The sequence below is a fragment of the Eptatretus burgeri genome, chromosome 4 (assembly GCF_056783735.1).
Source record: "Eptatretus burgeri isolate ZD-2024b chromosome 4, Ebu_testis_v1, whole genome shotgun sequence".
NCBI classification, from domain to species: domain Eukaryota; kingdom Metazoa; phylum Chordata; class Myxini; order Myxiniformes; family Myxinidae; genus Eptatretus; species Eptatretus burgeri.
Window position 1 is genome coordinate 73,883,014 of NC_140964.1, and position 24,000 is coordinate 73,907,013.

Genomic DNA, 24,000 nt, shown 5'->3' on the forward strand with positions numbered 1-24,000 from the left:
AAGCCTCGAAAAAGCCTCCTCCCAAGCCAGGCCTCAGCCAAAGCTCACTGAGCCATCCGAAGCAAAAAGCTTCCGTCGGCCTCAACCCTAACGCAAGCCAAGCAGGACCCGATGGTCTGCTGAACGACATCCCCTCAACTCCCTTCTCCAACTCTGCGCTCTCCAACTCTGTCCTCTCAACTCTGCCCACAAACAAAAGAAAAAGATCTCCTCTTATCCTTCTCCGCCCCCCCCTCCTCCACGCCCGGCGTGACTCATGCCCTCGTGATCCATCATCCCCCCAGCTCAACCACGGGTGGGAGGGAGTTGTTGACATCATAAGTCACAGGCTGGCAGGGTTCTTCCTCTTCGCAAAAGAGGGGGGGGGGATGTCTCCATTGTTCGTTCCCTAACTATTAAATCGATCCTCAGCGCATCGAATCGATTTCTGAACATTTAAACAATGAAAGGTGAGCTATCTAGGGAACAAGCACTCATCGACATAGCTGACTAAAGGAACCCGAATGTTGTGTGCAATCGAATTCCCAAATTCGTAACAATATATATATATATATATATATATATATATATATATATATATATATATATATATATATATATATATATATATATATATATATATATATATATTGTTACGGGCCGGGCGTCGGCCGCCAACCGACCGCTCTGACGGAGCCGCAAGTCGAGTCGGCCCGATCAATCGCCTGGAATATAGATCACCGCCCAGATAACTCCGAGCGACGGGTCCTTGTACAAGAACCGAAATACGCCAATGGGCAGATCACGTGGGGTAGGGTCGATTGCCAATCTTCAATGTACTAAATACCCACGTGATCCAACTACCGGGGTATTCCACCCTCGACGGATCTCGTACAGAACAAACCGCCAAGGCGAGCCTGTCCCGTGCGCGATTCCAAGCGGCTTAATCGACGAGAACCGTTGGTCCAAATGTCCCCCTTTTACGGCAAACCAACGGCTTTCTAACTCCCATCACACGAAATGCTCAGTCAATGATAGAATCGACACGACGAGCTGAAAACATTTAACAATTGGGGTATTTATTAATAATCATGGGGAACTAGGGAAGCACGTAAGAGCAGAACTTTTCCGACTTTACGAAATGCGATGCAAACATTTACAGCACACAAAGCACTTCACAATTTCCTACTTATTAGACGGGCCCACGGACACACGTACGCGCGCGCGCGCACGCACGCACGCACGCACACACACACACACACACACACACACACACACACACACACACACACACACGAAATGGTGGCAGAGGCCTTTAATAATGGGCTCCAGCTCGGAGAACAGGTGAGATGAAACCCAGAGCCTCTCTCTAACCTCTCCACCTCATGTGGTCTCCAAGTTGTTCAGACCAGGGCTCCAGTGAGAGCGAGCTGGATCCAATCGCCGTGAGCTGCGATCCTTCCCGAGCTCCCACGAATTCTCCCGCGCTTCTCAACACATGCTGGTGAGACGAGGCGTTGATCCTTCCCGTCGATGCGTCGCTTCCCCAAGGAACCACCTCCCACGCTTCTCAACACGTGCTGGTGAAACGAGGCGCCGATCCTTCCCGTCGATGCGTCGCTTCCCCGAGGAACCACTTCCAAGAAAAGGTCGATGAGTCGCACCAAGCCGGCAACCAAAATGGAGAACAAAGAGCTCCACGAACCAAGAAGAAGAAGAAGAAGAAGCCACCATTCACAGTTCGAGCCAAGCAACTGGCTCAACTTCCTTCCAAAACAAAGCAGCTCGAAGCAAAAAGCTCTCCCGAGCCAAGCAGAAGCCGAAGCTCACTGAACCACCAAAGCAAAAAGCCTCCTCCCGAGCCAGGCCTCAGCCGAAGCTCACTGAGCCAGCCAAAGCAAAAAGCTTCCAAAGACCTCAACCCTAACCCAAGCCAAGCAAGACCCGATGGTCTGCTAAGCGACTACTCTCTGCCGAAGCAAAAAGCTTACCACTCCAATAACCCCCTAGAACAAAAGAAAAGATCTCCACTTAGCCTTCTTCCGCTCTTCCCCCGCTCCCGGCGTGACTCATGACTCATGCCCTCGTGCTCCATCCTCCCGCTCAGCCACGGGTGGGAGGGAGTTGTTGACATCATGAGTCACGGGATGGCAGGGTTCTTCTTGCTCTTCGCAGAAGAGGGGGAGGGATGTCTCCATTGTTCGTTCCCGAACTATTAAATCGATCCGCAGTGCATCTAATCGATTTCTGAACATTTCAAGAATGGAAGGTGAGCTATCTAGGGAACAAACACTTATCGGCATAGCTGACTAAAGGAACCTGTATGTTGTGTGCAATCGAATTCCAAATTCGTAACCATATATATATATATATATATATATATATATATATATATATATATATATATATATATATATATATATATATATATATATATATATATATATACATACATACAAATATATTGTTACGGATTTCAGAATCCGATCTGATGAATGCATCCACACATCCAGGTCCTCAGACAGTTATTTCCTAAAATGCATATTCAGATTAGCCCCATCCCCATGTCTAATGGGATTTTAAATGAGATGCATTGAGAAGGGTAAAGAATCGAACCCCTCCCTTTTGGGAAGCTTTTTTTCTTTACGACAGACATGTTTACACACATTTCTTTCGTGAGCGCTGGCGCCTGCCTTATTTTTCCTCAGCAATGTTTATGCACATATTTTTCGTGAGCACCAACGCCCGCCTTTTTTTTCGAGGCACGGGTTGTCATGGTAACGGTGCGCAAGTGGGGCGGGGTAAACTTGGGGGGACTCTGCGCGCACCGAGACGGGCCACATATATAAAAAGAATTGGAGGTCCATTCTGAGAGACAAAGAAAGCCAGAGAAGAAGTAAAAAAGAAAGCGAGAGTTGAAGCGCGCGAGGGAAGAAGAAGGCGAGAGAGGAAGTGCATGAGAAGAGAAGCGAGCAAAAATCAGGCAAGCGAGCCAAAAAGAAAGTGAGTGTTTAAGCGTGCGAGGGAAGAAGCGAGCCAGAGAGGAAGTGCGCAAGCGGGGTAGCATGCGAGCATGCAAGCGAGGAAGCGTGCGAGCGTGTAAGCGAGGAAGCGTGCAAACCCGCAAGCGAGGAAGCGTGCGAGTGTGCATGCGAGGAAGCGTGCGAACCCGCAAGCGAGGAAGCGCGCGAGTGAGCGTGTGGGTGTCTGACCAGCGCCAACGAGACAATTAGTCCTTCCCAGTGCTTGAGCAAGCGAGCGTGTGGTACGCGTGTGGGTGTGAGCAGCGCCGACAATGTGTGAGGCACGGGTCAGTCACCAACAAGTGAGGCGCAGGTCAGTCACCGACGGACCGTGTGGGTCAATGGACATCATCAGTTTCGTGAAGTGTGAGGAGCTACCCGTGTCGCAGCACCAAGGTCTAAACCCGCGACAGATGATCTCGGTGCCCCCTAGATGTCGACTGACGTCCAAGGCTGTTAACGAGTGGGCTCACGGCAAGGCTGGGTGCTGGCGATAGACAAGACACTCACACACACATTTCAGGACTTTTTCACTTCACGGACGACTTTCCTCTGGTGAGCGAGATGACTTCTTCTCCCCCCGCACCGAATGATCTGCTGGGTACGTTTAGTTGTAAGTACGTCAACCCCTAATAAGCATCTGCTCTCTGTCTCTTTCCTGTCATTGCGATTGCTTTGAAATTTATTCATTTATTTACCTCAAAAAATAAAGTTCTTTTTATTTATTTATTTTATTATTAATGAATCATTTGTCAACTTCCATCCTGTCCGTGTTTGTCCTTTCCTTCCATTGGTCTAGCAATATCCGAACCTTTATAGACTGGGAGGTAATTACCACAGATTTGACCAAAAATAGTCGGCACGCACCAGCGGTTAAAACGCTCGGCCGCCCTAATTAAAATATAATCGAGATAACATTGGTGCTTTGCCCGGGGCGCGCTCCCCGCTCAAGTAACCACATGACCTCAAGTTAAACGGAATAATTAGACAGTGGACACTGGAACTCGTGGTTAACTGGGTGGCATTCGTGGTTCTAAAACAACCCACCATACCACAACGTTAATTGTGAGTGGTGGCCCCATGTCCGGCTCTTCCGAGGACAACTGGGGATTAATCCCTCTGATATGAGTGACAAGCTGGTTTCTCAGTACCCATGGCCGCAACAACATATGTATATATATATATATATATATATATATATATATATATATATATATATATGTATATATATATATATATATATACACATATGTATATATATATATATATATATATATGAATATATATATATATAGACATATACATATACATGTATATATATATATATACATACATATACATGTATATATATATATATACATACATATACATGTATATATATATATATACATACATATATATATATATATATACATACATATATATATACATATATATATATATATATATATGTGTGTATATATATATATATATATATATATATATATGTATATATATATATATGTATATATATATATGTGTATATATATGTATATATATGTATATATATATATGTGTATATATATATATAAGCCTGGTGTTGGCGCAGTGGTTAGGGCAGCGGCTTGGGATCCAAGAGGTCCTGAGTTCAAGCCCCGTTGGGCCACTGAATAAATACACCAGGGGGTTGACTCAGCCTGTCATCCTTCCGAGGTCGGCGAAATGAGTACCAGTGTACTGGGCCGGTGTATACCCCGGTTAAAATAGGTGTACCATATCCCTGCGTTGTAAGAGGCGACCAGGGTTGTGTCAGGAAGGGCATCCGGCGTAAAAAAAAAACATGTGCCAAATCACGATGCGGATCATACGGATGATCCGCTGTGGCGACCCCTTACGGGAGCAGCCGAAAGAGGAAGAAGAAGATATATATATATATATATATATATATATATATATATATATATATATATATATATATATATATATATATACATATGTGTCGGGTATCCCTGTGTCGTAAGAGGCGACCAGGGTTGCGTCAGGAAGGGCATCCGGCGTAAAACATGTGCCAAATCACTATGCGGATCATACGGATGATCCGCTGTGGCTACCCCTAATGGGAGCAGCCGAAGGAAGAAGAAGAAGATACATATGTGTCTGGTGTTGGCTGAGTGGTTGGGGTGGTGGCTTGGAATCCTCGGGGTCCTAAGTTCGAGCCCTGTTACAATTGAATTAACATCAGGGGGATGACTCAGCCTGTCATCCTTCCGAGGTCGGTGAAATGAGCACCATTATACTGGTAATTATCCCCGCGTATCGAAGGCGACTGAAGAGTTGGCGTCAGGAAAGGCATCCGGCCGTAAAAACATTGCCACTAGAAAGGGTACCATGATTGGAACCCGCAAAAAGCTAACCTCTGCTCAGGGAAAAAGGCTTCAAAATGGTGTGATGATAATATAAATAGAAAAATATATACAGATATATATATATATATATATATATATATATATATATATGTATAAACATATACATGTATATAAATAAATAAAAATACATGTATATAAACAGGCTTGAGGCCTGTAATTGACATACATATTATATATGTATGTTATTTTTGAATATATATATATATATGTTATTTTTGAATATATATATATATATATATATATATATATATATATATATATATATATATATATATATATATATATATATATATGTTATTTTTGAATATATATATATGTATGTTATTTTTGAATATATATATATATATATATATATATATATATATATATATATATATATATATATATATATATATATATATATATATATATATATACAGGGTGTCGCAAAAGTCACCTTGGGATTTAGAATTTAAATAACATTCCTGTTTTTTTAAATAATTTACAAATATTTTTATACCAAAAGAAAATTTACAAAATGAAGATTACTTTGCTTTATTTATGAAAAATGATGCAGCTTAGATGTCCTCCATTTTCGGCTTCGCAGAGACGGGCTCTTTCGACAACATTTTCCATAACAGCGGATAATAACTCTGGCTGCAGACCTCAAATTTCTGCACAGATGTTGTCCTTGAGCTGCAGAATTGTATGGGGCTTATTGATGTATACACGCTCCTTTAGGTAACCCCAAAGAAAATAATCAGGAGGCATCAAATCAGGAGAACGTGATGGCCAAGAAATTTCTGAATTTCACGAAATTATTTGGTGTCCAAAAATTTGCTTGAGAGGCTCCACCATGGCTCGTGCCATGTGGGCAGTGGCTCGATCTTGTTGAAACCACATCTCAGGTTTATCCTTCACTGCAGGACACACAAAATTCTTGAGCATGGCTCAATACCGCTCACTAGTGACCGTCGTTGCACTGCCATCCTCATTTTCAAAAAAATAAGGGCCAATAATTAATCCTTTCTGACGTTACAACACACCAGACAGTGAATTTGAGAGGATGCAACTCATGTTGATGAATAGCCCTAGGATTCTCTAATCCCCAGAACCTACAGTTCTGCTTATTCACAAAACTGTTAAAATGGAAATGAGCTTCATCACTCATAATCAGTTTATGAGCAAATTCGTTTTCTTCATTGACCAACCTATGAATTTGGACTGAGTAATTTAAGCATTGTCGATGATCAGTCGGTTTCAACTTTTGCACCAATTGTACTTTGTATGGGAACAGGTGCAAATAGTTTCTTAGTATGCGATACAGTGACATCCGAGACATTCCCAACTGGTCAGAATGTCTGCGGATCAATGTTCCTGATTCTTCTTGAATACTGTCCAGTACAGGTCAGCTCAGGTATGGGAGCATGCACCAGAACAACGCGTCACTGCGTCCACTTTCCACCGGTACTCCAGGGGCCTCCGTCTGGCCATCCTCCAGGCAGATGCCTGGCCCATCCCATCTCCTTGAGATGATGGTCAACCTGCTGCAACCATGAGGCACGTGGTCAGCCTATTGGCCTCCTCCACTCACGAGACTCCCTCGCTGAGAGAATCTGGTGAGCAGGATCAGCGTCAGGAAAACGAGCCACATGTTCATACAGCCACAGCTGACACTAATGGACATGGACTATGCAGGTAAAAAATCTCATTTGAGTCTCTCTCAGCAACCGCTTGTTGGATACAAAGTCCGACCAGCGATAGCCAAGGATTCTCCGAAGAGACCTGGTACCAAAGGAATTAAGTCTCCGTCTCAGATCCTTGGTCAGAGTCCAAGTCTCACATCCATAGAGCAAGACTGGAATCACCAAGGACCTGAAGACTCGGACTTTCATCCTCCCGCACAGGTACCGGCAGTGCCACACCCCATTATCCAGTGAATCCATGAATCCCCAGGCCCGACCCAGATGTCTGTTGACCTCTGACTCACAGCCAGCAGAGACATGAATATCACTGCCAAGGTAAGTGAATCTCTCCACGATCTCAACATCCTCATCACCAGTACACGTTCACGATTAATCTGCGGACGGACTAAACGTGGTCTTCCAGATCGTGGCAAGTCACTTACTGACCCATATTTCTGAAAACGTTGAATCAACCGACGAATCATGAAATCTGAAGGTGGTTTTCTGACATTGAAGTGTCGCCAGTATGCTCTTTGGGTGAGAATAATTGATGAATGAAATTTAAAATAAAATTACACGATTTTGGTTCTTTGTTCAGTTGTGAATTTTTCCATGGGTAATTTCCAAATGTTAGTCTAAATTCTGAAAAGAAAAGAAAAACAAATTATTTTAAAAACAGAAATGTTATTTAATTTCTAAATCCCGAGGTTACTTTTGGGACACTCTGTATAGAAAAAGATATATACATATGTGTATATATATATATATATATATATATATATATATATATATATATATATATATATATATATATATATATATATATATATATATATATATATATCCATCCATTAGGACCATACTCTGTGCAGAGTGTTGGTGCTGCTAAAGCAGTCTCCTTGGCTGTTAGGTACAATCCTGGACGGGTCACCACTCTGACACAAGATACCAGCAAGCTGGCACTCATTTTGCCAACCTCAGAAGGATGACAGGCAGAGTCAACCCCACCTGGTATTAATTCAACAGCAAAGTGGGATTTGAACTCAGGATCCTGGGATCCCAAGCCCACCACCCTTACTATTAAGCCAACACCAGGCATATATATATATATATATATATATATATATATATATATATATATATATATATATATATATATATATATATATATATATATATATATATATATATATATATTAATAAATATATACATATACATGTATATAAAATATATACATATATTAATTTATTTATTTATATACAGTATCATAGGTTTGTATGAGTTTCTTCATGAGCAGAAAATTATGAAAACGCAATGTAACCCAAAGGAATTTAATATTTTCCTTCTATCGGGAGGGGTAAGAAGGACATGAGCCCAATAATCTAGTTACTCAGGCCATGGCATTTTCTAAATGATAATTGCTTCATTATCAGTTCCTTTACCTAAAATATCAAAAGATAACTGGAATGTGAAATTCCCACTGTTCCAAATAAGTTCACAGCTCATCATTGCCACGATGCACAGAAGGATTATCCTTGTTGTTCTTTTTATTACAATAGCTTTATAGTGGGCGCATCCCACACTCCCTGTACACAATACCAATCGACTAAAATCAATATTCTTGACATCTGCAATGCAAAATATCTGATTCTCAACCTGCTCCTAAGGCTATCAGAGGTGGATTTGCAAGATCTGATTGACTTGACTTTTGGAAAGGCCAAAAAAACAATTTGACACCACGGCATCTAAAACATGTTCAAGGCACTCGAGTACGTCAGCAACACTTCAAACATCAAATAAGTCCAATGCAATGATGTATTTGCAACATCCTTGAAAGGTCATAAACATTTCCTCATTACTGTCTTTACTATACATCACAATATCAGGCGCTTATCCAATTCATCTCTTTATAGACATGTTGCAATCATCTGCCATGGTCATCAACATTAAAAATGACAAGTAACATTGGCCTATTGCTATACAACTAATAGACATTCCTCAGCAGGATTGACCGAGACTGGTGTGATCCATCACCCAAAAAACAAAAGAGAGATGAACATATCGGTTATGCAAGAATAGACAGGGAACTTCAACACAGAACGAGGCCATTGGGTCCCTCAAGCCTGTACAATCATGCCAACATCTTCCTTAGGACTCTATCTTCATCAATTTAGTTGCTTTATCCTGAAGCCTATCTATGGCAAATATGTCTTTCCTCAGAAGTGGTTAACAAAACTAAAAAAAACTGAAAAACAAAACTTTTCACAACATTCTAGATGAGGCCTTACTAAATCCTCAACAGTGTTGATACTGCCTCTTGTGAATTGTAATTTATCCCCTACAAATGAAACCTAAAACCCTCTTCACTTTACCTATAGCTGCCTGGTATTGTGCTGTCTGATTACCCCCCACATCGATGACCACCCCCTGATCTTTCTCTTGAGTCACACATTCCAAGACCACCACTTGCATTATATAATCACTATTATCTTTATTCTTACCCAATAAAGGAATTTTGAAATGGCGTATGAATGCTAACGAGGCCTTTCACGCATGCGCTGTGTGCGTTTACAGTAACTCCGTTCTACAAGCATGAGCACTTTTAACCTGCTGTTGAAAATCTGTAATTCAAATTGTCTTTTCAACATAATTTTCAGCATTTAAACGAAAGAGTGGCAATTTTAAAATGGTTAACTAAAATTGCTGTGTTCCTGGATGCAAATCGGAATCAGGAAAATATAGTAAATACAAGAAATATCCGTGGACGCAAGGTGTTGAGTTGTGACCATTTTTCTGACTAGCACAACCTTTGTGTATTTTCACATCACAAAGATGTTCTTTGTTGGTCACCATTATTTTGTTGGCAAAGTCTTTCCAATTGCAGATGTCCATTAAATAAATCACCAAGCCTGTCATTGTCACTGGAGGCACCCCCACGAGGTTCAAAGTCCATTCACTGGTTGCGACCCGTTGGGGTTTGGGTAGCACACGCCCATCTACTTGGGCCTGGTACAGGCCCACATATATTGTCGGAAGTATGGGTAGCTGCCCTTTTGGCAAGCTGAGAAAGTTATCCAATTATTTTGTTGTGCAGAGGCATACCCCTTTCTCTTCGGTACTTTTCCAAGTATGTTTGGCTTCTTGTAGAAGCTTTGCGAGCCATTTAAGGTGACAATCCTTATCTCGCACATACGATATACTTTCGGGTGCCCCAAACTACGCTGTTTCTTGGGATTTCTGTGTATGCACGCCAAGCATTCTGTGGAGTATTACGTCATTTTGAAAGTCCCGTATTCCAGAACCTTACTTTTCCCGATGTTAAACTGCATCTGGCAGTCCTTTCCTCAATCCATTAAAGTATCCAGACTTATTCCAGGTTAACAAGAAATCAGTCATAAAAAATGGGGCTGGTTACAGGCTCTATACGTACTTTCTTCCAACCACAGTTCTTTTGTGCTTGTTATTCCACGTGTTAAAATGATGTTGGGATTGCATTCAAAGTTGAACACACCACCAATAGCATAGCGGTCTCGCAAGGCAAATCCCAGGTTTGACGTTTTGGCCAAAAGCTATTGGGACTGCGTCTGTCTTGTGCCTTGGTTGCCGTTTAAGGGTCATTAACAGTCGGCCTCTGTGCGCAAAACGAAGAGAAAACAAAACTGTTGCTTTGGTGTGCTCAAACGACTTCTGTATTCACTTGGGAAATACCCGATTTCTGTTAGTTGGAAACTTATTTAAAAAAACAAATCCCAAACCCAACACCAGTAATGCAGCCAACAGCGGAACAACGGAGCATGATGAACAATAATCGCAGGACACTGATCTGAGAAAGAGCCTCGTCAGAAGTGTTTGACACATTCCATCCACAAGCCAATCACCAACAGAGATCACTGATCGGGAAGGATATAAAAGGTTCACCTACCTACAAAGCCTACCATATTAAATGATATCCTAAAAACAGAAGAACTCCATTTGCAATTTAATACCAAATACCTTTCAAGACATTATTCTTTCAATTTGAAGAAAAGAAAAACAAACTTTGTTTGTAACTTTTAAGTAACTTCACAAAGGGCATGACGATGGATACCCATGCAACTTCATCAGTTGCATGAGTTTCAATTCGTCAAGACAAAATATAATTACATTAACGTGTCCGACCAGACGGTCTTTTCAGTTTATTTCGACTGTAATAACTGAGGGAAAATAATCCAATGGGAAGAACTTTGGTAGAAAAGGACGACTCGAAGGGGATCACTGGTGCCTTCAATGTACGCAACAGTGAAACGAGTCTTCAGGAAATGTTCAATGGCACGATATGATCAGAGCATAGCCACATGATCATGGCAGTGAGTATCCAGATTTGGAAGTCGGGTCCTCCTTTACATGCTGATAATTATTGAACACGATACTTCTAACAGCGAGTGGCGCTGAGAACAGTCTAGACTCTGGACCAGTTGAAGAAAGTAAACGTGGTTTAACAAATCGCATTTCATGCTGCTTTAAAAACATGTGACAAAAAGCTCATCAATCAGTGGACCCCCAAGGCATTGTGCTAAAGGCTCGTATCGTTAGGGCTGACATGAGGAATAATCTGGGAAATGTTAAACTGATGCAATTTAGGATCTTTTCCAAAGCTGTACTGAATCACTAGGGAATTTTGACACCATTCTTCAAGCCATAAGTAGCTCATCCCACCATTAATTACATTCTGGACTTTTAAAAAAATGACAATGATGTTGGTTTCCATTCAAACTTTTTAAACTTCATCCTTTGGTTAAAGGCATGAAACATTTTTAACTTCCAAGCATGGACTCACCCTGGGAGTTGGTCCTCTCAGTCAGCACTTTGGGCTCACTTGAGCGAGGCCCAGACACAGTATAAATAACTATCTGGTACTCTGTGTCAGGTTCCAGGCTGGAAATGGTCACAGCTGTTTCTTCGCCTGTTGCGGATACCTCTTTCCTCTCGCCCATGCCTTGGTCGGCCTCTAATTGCTTCTGGTAGAAGACTCTGTAGCTGGTGGATTCAGGATGTGCTGGAGAATCCCATGCAAGGTGGAGAAAATCTGAACCACGCTCCACTACGTGTATATTCTCTGCTGATGTAACACCTGTAGGGAAGACAAAGAAAGACTCAAAATCAGCTTGCAGTCTCGAAACATTCAAATCTGCTATTATCGGGATCATAGGTGGGCTGTCCTGTTAAAGCAGGTGCCTGCTCTAATTTAAGGTAATAAAATTTAGACCTTTACATTGGTTTTACAGTGAAACGAAGATCTTTCAGATCAGACCGAGAAGTAGCTTGGTGTTAGCCATTCTATCAGGGCAGAATACCATCCAAATTATTTTTCCATAAAATATGAAATCTTCGTTTTCACTTTTCACTGCATGCCAAAGGAAGCCAAAAATTGCTGTGGTCGCAGTATTGCACAGCCAAGGGTTATTTCCACAAGGGAATCAGAGCTAATAGTGTCGTTAATGGCAATATTACACAACCATAACTTTCATCACAGTTGAGAATTTAAAAAAATATGTAAAAAGCATTATAATGCAGCATAGAAACCTCTCTCTCACAACTCACTGCTCATTTGTTCAGCGATAGTTTGCAGGTCACGTGCCGCGGTGCACAGGGCTGGAACTATTTGTCGACGTAATCGGCGCAGAAAGTTCATAGAGTTTGCCAGAAACAAACGCTCCTCAGCTGGAGGGGACACAACTCGCTCCAGCTCCGTTTTGTCAACCCTTCCAATACCTGCATGGTGGGAACAAACAAAACATTTCAATATGTTTGTGTTTTATCAAAAGAAAGTAGTAAAAAACATAAACACACACGTAGCACTTCTAGCTTGTCCCATGACATGTAGAATTTACTTTTTTTTAATCCAATTTAAAGAGCCGTACACAAGAGGTCAGCCATGGATTTCCTTGTAGACGTAACAGGAAAACTCCTCCATGTAGTCAATCCAATGGTGGCCCAAAGAGTGATTTCTAATTTTGTACGTCTATCATGAATGACAATTACAATTATTTTATCATTTGTTTTACTTCTTAATAAAAAAAAAGCAATTAATTGGAAAGCCAAAAAGAAGAATTGTTCGAGGAAATCGGTTGTCTAAAAGTCCGAGAAACGTACAAAGCAAAACATAAAGGACAATCATCGTTGATGTAAATGATACGGAGGAAGAACAAAAGCAAAGAGCTTTTTCATGTGGGTGTCAGCATTAATCCATCCATCCATCCATTGGGGCCATAGTCTGTGCAGAGCAGAGCGTTAGTGCTGCTTAAGCAGTCTCAGCATTAATGGAAGAGCAGGAAGGCAATTGGTGAGAGGCAGAGATGTCGAAAAAAAACTGTCTCGATGTCGAGACAGAGACAGAGACAGAGACAGAGACAGAGACAGAGACAGAGACAGAGACAGAGACAGAGACAGAGACAGAGACAGAGACAGAGACAGAGAGAGAGAGAGAGAGAGAGAGAGAGAGAGAGAGAGAGAGAGAGAGAGAGAGAGAGAGAGAGAGAGAGAGAGAGAGAGAATTACGTGATTTTTGCACAATTTACTGACCTAGTGCAAACACCTCAACACCAGAATCTCTGAGGGCCTGGGCAGCATCATCCACAGAGTCGCTGGATGGCCGAGTCATTAATACAACAGCTATCTTGGGTCGGTCATGGTCTGATTCACTGAACACATCATCCCTGGCAAGGTGCAGAGCCTCACCTGCAAGAAGACAGGGCGAGATGGACATTCCACCAAGGACTAGTTAGTATTTATGAGAAACTACTCACTTTCTTCATGATTACCAACCATATCACTCAGATTCAGTGTAGATAAAGGTCAATGCAAGGACAAGTTTGTAATACCATCTGCCTGGCTCAATGTCTGCAATGCTCTCTCACTGTGTACCTACCCTGCTGCCTTGAACATCAGAACCTATACTAATAATGCACAATCACTGCCATACAAAAGGTGAATGTGCATTGCCACTGTGTTTGGGTAATTTAGTCGTTATTAGTACAACAGTGATTCACTCTATTGTTCCCTATGTCTCCCAACAACACATAGAATACTCCCCTCCCCCACTTCCTCTCCCTCTTCCCACCTCACCGAGGTTAGCACTGCCACTACGCTCTGGAGCTCTTCGGATGATGCCAAAGACATTTGCTCTGGCATGCCTTTCGCTCAATCGCATAAGCACATCTGGAGGACTGGAGCCCATCTGAAGTAGGGCGACATGTGAAGCATCTTCTCCCAAAGGAAAAGCTGCAACGAGTGAAGCCAAAAAGAACTTTGCCTTCTGGAAATCTTCCTTTGGCAAGGCACCGGAGCTGTCCAAGATGAGAGCCACATCCACTGGGATATTCTCTGAACAGCCTGTTGGGAAGATGACAACCAGCTGAAGCAATTCAAATATTACAATGAAATACCTCAACATCGAGAGTGCACAGAGCCATACTTATAATTTACTCCACTGTACTTACACAATGGCCCTTCTCAAACATTTTATGCTTATTACAGTAAACACCACTATGCTTACATATTACAGAAACACCTTGATACTCAATGCACATATATGACATAGTTACATCAGTATCAGAAATATGTCAACGTCAACAATGGAACATTAGCTTATACCTTTGCTCACTTTGATCTTCTTCGTCTCTTGTTTCCCTGCTCTTGCGTGTGCGTATCTCTGCACTGGAGAGTAAACAAAGAGGGATAAGAACTCGTTTGATTCGCAATAATAAAACTCACAAGAGTATCAACTCAGCACTGCAGGACTTGGTGTCATCCTCAACAACACAAATTAATAAAATGAATAATGAGCAGAGGGAGGTGGGAGGAGGAGGAGGAGCAGGAACAGGAGTAATAAGAAGAAGGGGAATGCATAAATCCAAAAGATGGCTGACTTGCCTGGGATGTGTAAAACCACTGGCTCACTCTTGGATGTCTCATCCAGTGCCACGATAGATATCGTGTAAGGTATGCCTTTGCGCAGGTGCAGCAGAGTATGTCTGGCATTGCGTGGTAAATGTAGCTCCCGCCTTGCACCTCCTAAGACAGCAGGAAGGCATAGAAGGTGTTAGATACATAAAGGCCACGATAATATCCTTTCCCCTCTCATTCAGTTCTTCCATGAGCCCTGATCTCTCAGCAAAATAAAGCACCACAAACAAATAATGGAGATATATGGGCACATATTGTTGTGTGAATGGCTTCAGTGGGTAAAATGGGAATAGTTTATGAAAGTTATTTCATTGTACATGATCAGCAAAAGGGTTTGTAGTACATGTATAATAGGCAGGGTCGAGTTTGTTCTCTGAAAGATCTCTGTCTTTCCTTCCAAATGTTCATTTCTCATCCCCATTTCCCCCAACGTTGTCTCGTGTGCCTTTTCCTCATTGCAATCTGTCATTATGCATTTTCATTTGAAATAAATAATCAGCACAGTTAACACGTGACCTCCACGAGTGAGATCGGCTACGAGTTCCTTCCATGAGCAGAGACTCTGACAAGGTGAGGGTAATTACGCCCCTGGAAAGTGGCCAATGGGTGCACCCGGTGGCCCTTGGCCCCGCCCCATGGGGAGTTAATAAAACACACAATGGGCGGAAACTCACAAGAATGTCTTACGGTAGCCATCTCCAGCAGAGCCTTTCTCTCCTCATAACCGCCTCCTGGATGGCACGATGGCCTAGAGGTATGCTCACTCACCTCTGAGCCATCCAGCCTGGGTTTGAATGTTGATCCAGCTAAAACTGTCATCCTGGTGTCTTGCAGGCAGGAAGAGGAACCATTGTGTGTGCCGTCCATCAGATGGACATTAAAATGGGAGTCCCGTCTGCCAGCATTTATAGGTGGTGGACGCTAAAAATCCCATGGTGTCCCTCGCGAAGAGTCGGCGAGCTATCGCTGACACCCGAAACAAATTAAAAATCATTGTCTTGCAGAACTGAGGAGTGGTCTGAGCAAGCCCGCTGGGAAGCTGGTGAAACATCATCTGAGACTGGGTCTGCTTTTGCTTATGACTGACATTGGCAGAGTAGATCTAGTTACTTTTTGGTTGAATGTGCCTTCTCTTTTTTTAAAGTACAATCCCAACCATCCGAATCTTATAGCATTACATAGGTGGCATTTCACCCACTTCAAAGCAAGCTTCATCAGGCCAATAGACCCCGAGCCTCGGAAGGTCTCCGGTCCTTATTTGCTATACGACCGCTCATTTCAGGTCACGCACTGGCGGGCGAGGTGAAATGGAGGAGTGTTTTTTTTATTTTGCAAACCTCAAGCAAATATAAACAAAAGATATGTTAGTAGATACTCAAACAAATAATATTTGAGTGTCAGGAGAATTGATTCGCACGATACTGGAACAGGTATGTGGATGACACCTTCACCATTGTGCATCCAGACATGGTAGACAACCTTCTGGGGCAACTCGGCTGGGTATTCCCCAACATTGACTTCACAACTGAAATTGAAAAAGAAAGCATATTGGCCTTTTTGGATGTGGAGGTTCACCGTGAGCCTGACGGCTACCGAAAGCCTTCAGTTTACAGGAAGAGTTCCTGCATATTAAAAAATATCTAGTCCTTTCTGTTTCACCCTGTATACGTGTACGAGTATATAAGCTGCGACAATTTTGTGGTCAAACGGTTTGGCATCAACTCAGATGCAGTTGCTGAAAGATACAGATGGAAATGAAGACAAGAAAATAAATAAGGAATTGGAATGCATCTAAAGGTGGGGGAAAAGGGGTAAGGAAAGAAAAAAGAAACAAAACAATAATTTAGTGAATAAATTATTACGAGTGCACTCAACAGAATCAAGCACTCCTGGAAAGTGAACAAACATTGAGGAAAGGTGGCCAGTTTCCATTTGAAAGCAGTGCAAAGTATCCAGGAGACAGCACGACTAAGCTTGATTTGAAACGGCGCTTAGTCAAGACATCCCAGCTCCCTGCTAAAGCTTCTACGACAGTCAGGCAGCTCGGCCAGACTTGATACAGCTGTGGAGCAGACCTGGTATTAAGAGCCAAGCTTGTTCGTTTGGCGTTTTATTCCGAATAAAAGTAGATGTGCACTTATTAAGCCAATTTCAGACTTGTTGTGGCATCATTGTGTGCATTTGAGGACAGCAACCCATGGTAGCTCAAAATCTCAGGACAACATTCTTTTTCTTTTTTTTCACAGGGCAAGCTCGATTGCACATTAAAGCAACTGATGGTGGTCTTTGGCACTACAGTCCTGGTAACTGGAGAAGGATCAAAATGAGTGAAAGTTGAAAATTTTTACCAGCACTTTCAATCCTTGTTGTGATGATGCCAGTTATCTCCTCTGCTCCACTTTGATTAACAGTAAAATTACTTTTGTCCATTCCCTTACATATAAATATCAATATATGTTTACACACACACACACACACACACACACACACACACACACACACACACACACACACACACACACACACAGCTCTTTCAAACCACTGACTCACTGATTAATATAAAAGATCGATACCTTCCGGGTGACGAAGAAAGCTGAAATTTTGTGTGCCAATGAACATTGAAGAAGTACAACAGAAAACCAAAAAAATCACAGAATTGTAGGACAACATCCATAAATGAAAATATAAATGAATGAAAAAATAATTGAAAAATAAATTTAAAAACAAAATTAAAGAAAATGTAGGTGAGTGACCTGAGAAAATGGTGAGGCCAGTAATTTTGTGTGTCGACAGACATCGAGGACGATACACAAAGAAAAATCACAGAACCGTCGGAAAGCATCCGTAAATGAAAATATAAATAGATTAAAAAATAATAATAAATGACAAATCAAATGCAGGTGAGCGACCCGAGACAATGGGGAAACATGGTTCGTATGCTTACACATTGTGTAAGCACACCCCGCTAGTATGTATGTATACATATACGCTTGTAGCAAGGTATTATGTACACATTTAGGACATGGGGGACCAAAAAATGAAAGTCATATGAAAGAGGTCAAGGTCATATGAAATTAACAAATTGATCAAATTTATCAGTGTTCATTAAGGTCATAAATATATATGCACATAAACTTAACCATAGAAATACATGCTGTGATGAACCAAACTAACATCTTAGGATTAAAAGTGCAGATTTCTTTAAAACGTTACGTACTTCCGAACGACCTTTGATGTTCTGTATACTGAACACAAACTGGCCTTTGGTATTGATTTTTATATCATAGGGACATCTTGGTAAACTTATTCTATCGTTATAAAATCAAGCTTATAGCTACCAGTAATTTTGTAGCAGCATGGTGAATGCAATTTGTTACGTACTGTCTAAAATTTTTGACCCAATCATGGAAGTGAACCTAAAAACTGGTATGTAGTAATGATCCATGTTGAAACTTGCCATTTTAAATCATCACTTTATGCAGAAGTAAATTGCTATTTAAGATGTTCTATCAGATGCATTTCAAATTTCTGGAATAAGATTTTGTAAGCTTCACTATGACTGGGGGAAATTTTGCAAAATCTGAGATTTTACACATTTGAAGGTGCCAAGATATGCAGAAGGTCATAAGAAATGTACTGTTTCGAGGAATTTTTCTATTCTTATGTATAATGATATATATCAAACAAAAAATGCATTTTCATCCATTTTGGACAACAGATACAATCATACATGTAACCCATTTCTAAAAAATGAGCTATAAAAATGGAAAAAATAGCCTGTGTTTGGATAAAAAAACATGCTTTGTAAGCAACTATATCCATAGAACCCATAGCAAAGTATACATTTTCTGAAAGTACAGATACTTGGGCATTATCTAACATGAAGATTGTTTATCTTATTAAAACTGGGTTCAATTTCTAAGCTTTCTCCTCATTTAGGACCACAGTGTACACAATACCATGCTACAAGCATATATATATATATATATATATATATATATATATATATATATATATATATATATATATATATATATATATATACACACAGTATATATATACTGTATGCAGTAAATTGAACCAGTTTTAAATCGTCCCTGCTTGGCCGAGACCTCAATGAATGCACATATTTAAACTTAACATTGCACCCAAAGACAATGAACTAGTTCTTTTATTTTTAAACAAGTCCTCAATCCCCTTCAATCCCTTACCCCCACCCAATCCCAACATCATTTCATTCCATTCCCATTTTCCTCTTTTACCCTAATTCTTTCCATTATTTTCTCAATTTAAAACTGCCATGGTGATTACAACTCAGGAAGCATCCTTTTTAAAGACAATATGATCAACCTCGTACATGATTTGTGAGGGGCAATCTATTTATTACATTTAAATATGCTGAAAATTGTGATGCTCCACTCCCCCATGTACACTAACCCCCTGCCAGACAGCTATCCATCCTCCCTATGCTGTTCAAGTTATTCACTGGAACTTTGTCTACATCATTTCATACCACACTTCCAGAACATCCTGTGCCTTTATTAAACCCAAACAAAAATGGCTTTGTTTTCATTACTGGAGAAGAGCAGGCAGGCTGCAGCCTCTTCCCTCTCTTCAGATCTTGACAAAATCACAAGCTGGTCAAACACATGGAATGTCTTCCACTCCTGACAAATCTCACACTCTCACGATCTCTCTTCAAAAGAATCGTCTGGCAACTCTCCTATCTACTCTCTGAACAATCCTATTGAGGAAGTTCGGTCATTCAAACTCCTTGGTCACACTATCAGCCATGATCTTTCTTCAGCAAACCACATTTCAAAGTTGGCCTCTAAAAGCGAGCTGCCGACTGGGCATTCTGCATCATACAAAGTCCATCCTTGGCACACCTGAACTCCTATCCACCAACAAGGCTTTCATCCGCAGCTCGATGGAGTACTACTCTCCACTCTGGGCTGGCTCCGCTGCCTCATCTTGCTCAGCTTGATGCGCATGGAAACCTCGGCCTTCAAGATCATTGGAATCTTCAACGATGAAGCTGAGTCTATGGGCCTATCACTTCACCATCAAATATAGGTCAGTGGTCTCTCTGTCTTCTACCACTCTTCTTCACTGAAGGTGGCCTCCACATATTGCATGCAAGTTTTCACTCCAAATTTTTCCTCAAAATAATTTATTGCTTCTCCAAATTGAAAGAGACCACCCCCCCCTCCCCTTTAAAATGTTTAAGGTGATTCATTGTCATGCATGTATGGCTATCAGCCATTCACACACACACATGATTAAACTATGGGAGAAGGTGTGTGGTAGTGATTGGTGGAGTGGAGGGAGTGGTGGATAATGGTGAATAGAGGGGAGAGGAAGCTGGGCAGTGGTGAGGTGACGAACTTCGTGACCGATACACGAATTAGCCTTGCAAGGTGAATTCATTAATCCATTTTGTGGGCAGCCGATGGCTGCTGGTTTACATCATTTTGCTGGGAGCATGGCTTTGTCACTGATGCAATCTCCTCTGGAGGTTAGAGCAGGACTTTGTAATTTGTTCATTGTGCCAGGGATAGCTCACCTACTCTTCGCAAAGGATACCGTGGGGTGTTCAACATCAACCAACTAATGCTGGCAGATGGGATGCCCAGTTTAACGTCCATCCGAGGGACGAGGGACGGCACACACATTGATGGATCACTTTGCCTGTGAAACACCGGGGTGACAGTTTATAGCTGGGCCGAGATTCAAACCCAGGCTCGATGGCTTAGAGGTGAGTGTGCATACTTCTTGGCCATCCTACCCAGCCCCACAAGGTGAATGGTAAGCCATTGGATCCATGATGTATTGGTGGATCACATGAACAGAAATAAAGACAGGTTGGATGGTGGACAGGTGTACATTTGTGGGTACGATACTCCATGTAAATACCCATACGTGGTTGTAATGGAGATGGACCCGAGACCCTTAGAGGAAATTTGAAGACTGCAAGGAAAACTTCAGTTTCTTTTGGGGTTCCAAAAGCGACTGAGATGCAAGATAATCTGTCCCAGATGTCCCATCAAAATATTCCACACATTCCCAACCCATCATCTCCCATCGCTCCAACGTCCTGCCGTCTCCAACTAACTTGATAAAAGTTAAACAACAAGGTTGAGGTTTTTTTTTCATAGAAGGCCTAACTTTCAAGGAAAGTTGGTGAATCCTGAGAGATCATTAGACAAGGAGGGTAAGATCAAATTTGAACAATCAAATCAGCTGCTGTTGTTTCTTCAAAGGAATTTTGAACAGAATTATGCAGAAACAAAAGAACTACTGTGCAAGCGAATGTTAAATTCCTTTGAAGGAATCATAACTGACCACAAGCATTTCTCAGATTCATTGGGAGGTGTGGGTGGAGGGGGGGGAGAGGAAGGGGTAATTACAGTGAGGTAGGTGATGAGAATCCAACATTTTCACCCCACATGTTATTGTTCACTTTTGTGAGGGTGTGAAATATTTAGATTCTAACAAGCCACCTTATTGTGCCCCCCCTCCACATGGGAACGTTTTCAGCTGAAGTTAAAAAAAAAAAACTGGCTAGCCATGCCTAACGTTCCTAACGTTCGACGAAAGGTTATTCAGGCAGGAATTTGGAATTCTTTAGAGTATCGAAGATAACTAGCCTACTCTTCATGAAAGAAAACGTGGGATCCTTAATGTCCACCAACAATAGACAGCAGATGGTTGTGACACCAGGCTTAACATCCATTCGAGGGACGGCGTAATTTGCGATGATGCAACTCCTTGTCTGCTTGGGAATCGAACTCACATCAGACAGCTTCGAGACAAGTGTGCTACTTCTGTGACATTCTGTCAGATAAATTACAAGTTATTATGAACAGGATTACTAAAAAACAAGTTAACTGCAGGCTTCATGCAAAGCTCAACAAATCTGTGAATAATAGGAGGTTCCACTTCTCACAACTCCTTGAGAAAGTTGCACAGTCCAACCGCCCAGGGTCAGCTATATCACTGTCCAAAGAATGACGTCACATTGCCAAAGTTTGAGTCCATTATATACGGTTGGGACAAAGACGACAACACCACTGTGGAGACAAGTTCATTACAATGAGTGCAATATTACTTGCACTGGGAAGAAAGGCACATAATTGTGAACTTAATTAAATTTCAGCAATGGAAGCTTGATGCAAGTCTTGGAAGCATTATTTATGGCCTATCTCGAAAAGTTCATGCATTCAAATACCCAGGACTTTGGAGGGGCAAAACAGCTGTTTCGGCCATCAAGAGGGTACCGCTGCATTGGGAAATAGCACACGACGACGTTCTTACAAATCAAACTAGAAAGAGCAATTGGAGATTGTGGACCCTTGCCAGGACTTGTTTTGTGTGATTTGTTTTGTGTGACAAATACATGGAAGGATGTACTGAATGAAAGGTCATTCATTGCAAATGAAAGATCTAAATGGTCTTGGTGCAAATGTGTAAAAAGGTCAAAGGTCTGAAAAGTTGTATAGATCAAATGGTCTGAAGATCTAAAAGTCAAAAGGTCTGAAAAGGTATAAATGGATCGAAATGGTCCAAAGTGGCTAAAGGGTCTTCGAAGGGGTCGATTGGGGGTCTGAAGGGTGTAATTTAAGGTCTAAATGGTCAGCATGGTCTAAAGGAATCTAAAGGGTCTTAGAACATCTAAAAGAGGTCGAATGGTCAAAGCGGTTTGAAGGGTACTAAAATGTCTGAAAGGTGTGAAGGTCAAAAGGTCTAAAAAAAAGGTATAAAGGAGTCTAAAGGGTCTTGCAGGTTTTGCAGGTCTTGCAGGTTTTGCAAGTAAGGAGTCCTCATACCCTCATACGGGGTATGAGTGGTTTTCTGGTTCTAAAATATCTTAGAGGATCTTAAGGGTCCAGGGGTCTGAGGGTCCAAAAGGTTATTGGGGTCTTATAAGGTCTCAAGGGTATTAAAGGGTTTTAGGAGTCTTAGAGGGTCTTGGAGGTCTTGAGGGTCTTAAGTGGTATAATTGTTCTAAAGGGTTGTAGAGTCTTGGGAGTCTTTGGATTATAGGGGGTCATGGGGGTCTCAGGGTATATAAGGATCTAATGTAACTAATAAACCAACTATTGTTCGGTGTGGACAAACAGACAAACAAACGGCCCCAAATGCAATACCCTCTCCTTTGGCGAGGGAAATAAAATAAAGCAGAAATAAAACAATTCACACACAAAGTGATTTCTCTCTAACAATCACCTTGTTCATTTATTCCTTCTTCAGGGATAAATTTTTTTCTCTTGGATAAAAGAAAAATTACCAGATCCTTCTTACCACTGTTACCAGAATCTCAGGACACTGTGAATGGTCTTTGTATGTGTAGAGCGTGTTGCTTCAAAAACCTTCAGCCGTCGGTAACCCCGAGGAACTGCCATCACATTGTCTGCTACTTGACAAATCACACCGGTTTACACAGCATCAGAAGATTCATAGGTGAGAGTGAAGTTATTGTTGTCCTTGTTTTATGCAATCGTCTATTCTCCATCCCATCTGATGCGAGTGCGATGCGAAACGATTATTGGCCGATAATTCGGTAGGAAAAGGCACCTGGGCCTTCATAACGCAGATGTTTAGGAGAGTCGAATTTGGAAACCACAAGCATTTAGAACATGTCATATTTCGTTAATTCGTAATATATCATTACGACAGTATAGCCAAATCGTGTCACCATCATGACAAGTCGAAACGCCAAAACATGCGCAAAAAACAAGTGCAGTCACCCAGTCAAACTTGATATTTTGGTTCAGTATCAGTGATCAAGAAAAAATTGTTTCTTTCAAAGCATTTTCATGAAGCCCATTCTAGTAGAGTTGAGTGAATGTATCACATTTGTTTATAACACCTGTGTTAAGTTCACCGGCCTCATGTGCGCCTGATCACCAATGCCCACAAAGTTCCACTGGGCATGGTAAAAATTCCAAAAGACATTGAAACCATCAAGAACGATGACAGTT

The 24,000-nt window shown here is 41.5% G+C and overlaps 1 protein-coding gene across 3 annotated transcripts in view; it reads right to left on the reverse strand.

Moving 5' to 3' along the window:
• The window catches only part of LOC147028351 (collagen alpha-1(XIV) chain-like), a 236,291-nt gene that overhangs the window by 186,907 nt on the left and 25,384 nt on the right, over positions 1–24,000 (reverse strand). For all 3 annotated transcript variants that reach the window (XM_085878673.1, XM_085878672.1, XM_085878671.1), the window contains exons 4-9: positions 14,984–15,124; positions 14,705–14,767; positions 14,172–14,443; positions 13,634–13,784; positions 12,653–12,823; positions 11,889–12,182 (exon numbers count right to left, since the gene is read on the reverse strand). In XM_085878673.1, the coding sequence (XP_085734799.1) occupies positions 11,889–12,182; positions 12,653–12,823; positions 13,634–13,784; positions 14,172–14,443; positions 14,705–14,767; positions 14,984–15,124 (1,092 nt within the window). The remainder of the gene's footprint in view (positions 1–11,888; positions 12,183–12,652; positions 12,824–13,633; positions 13,785–14,171; positions 14,444–14,704; positions 14,768–14,983; positions 15,125–24,000) is intronic.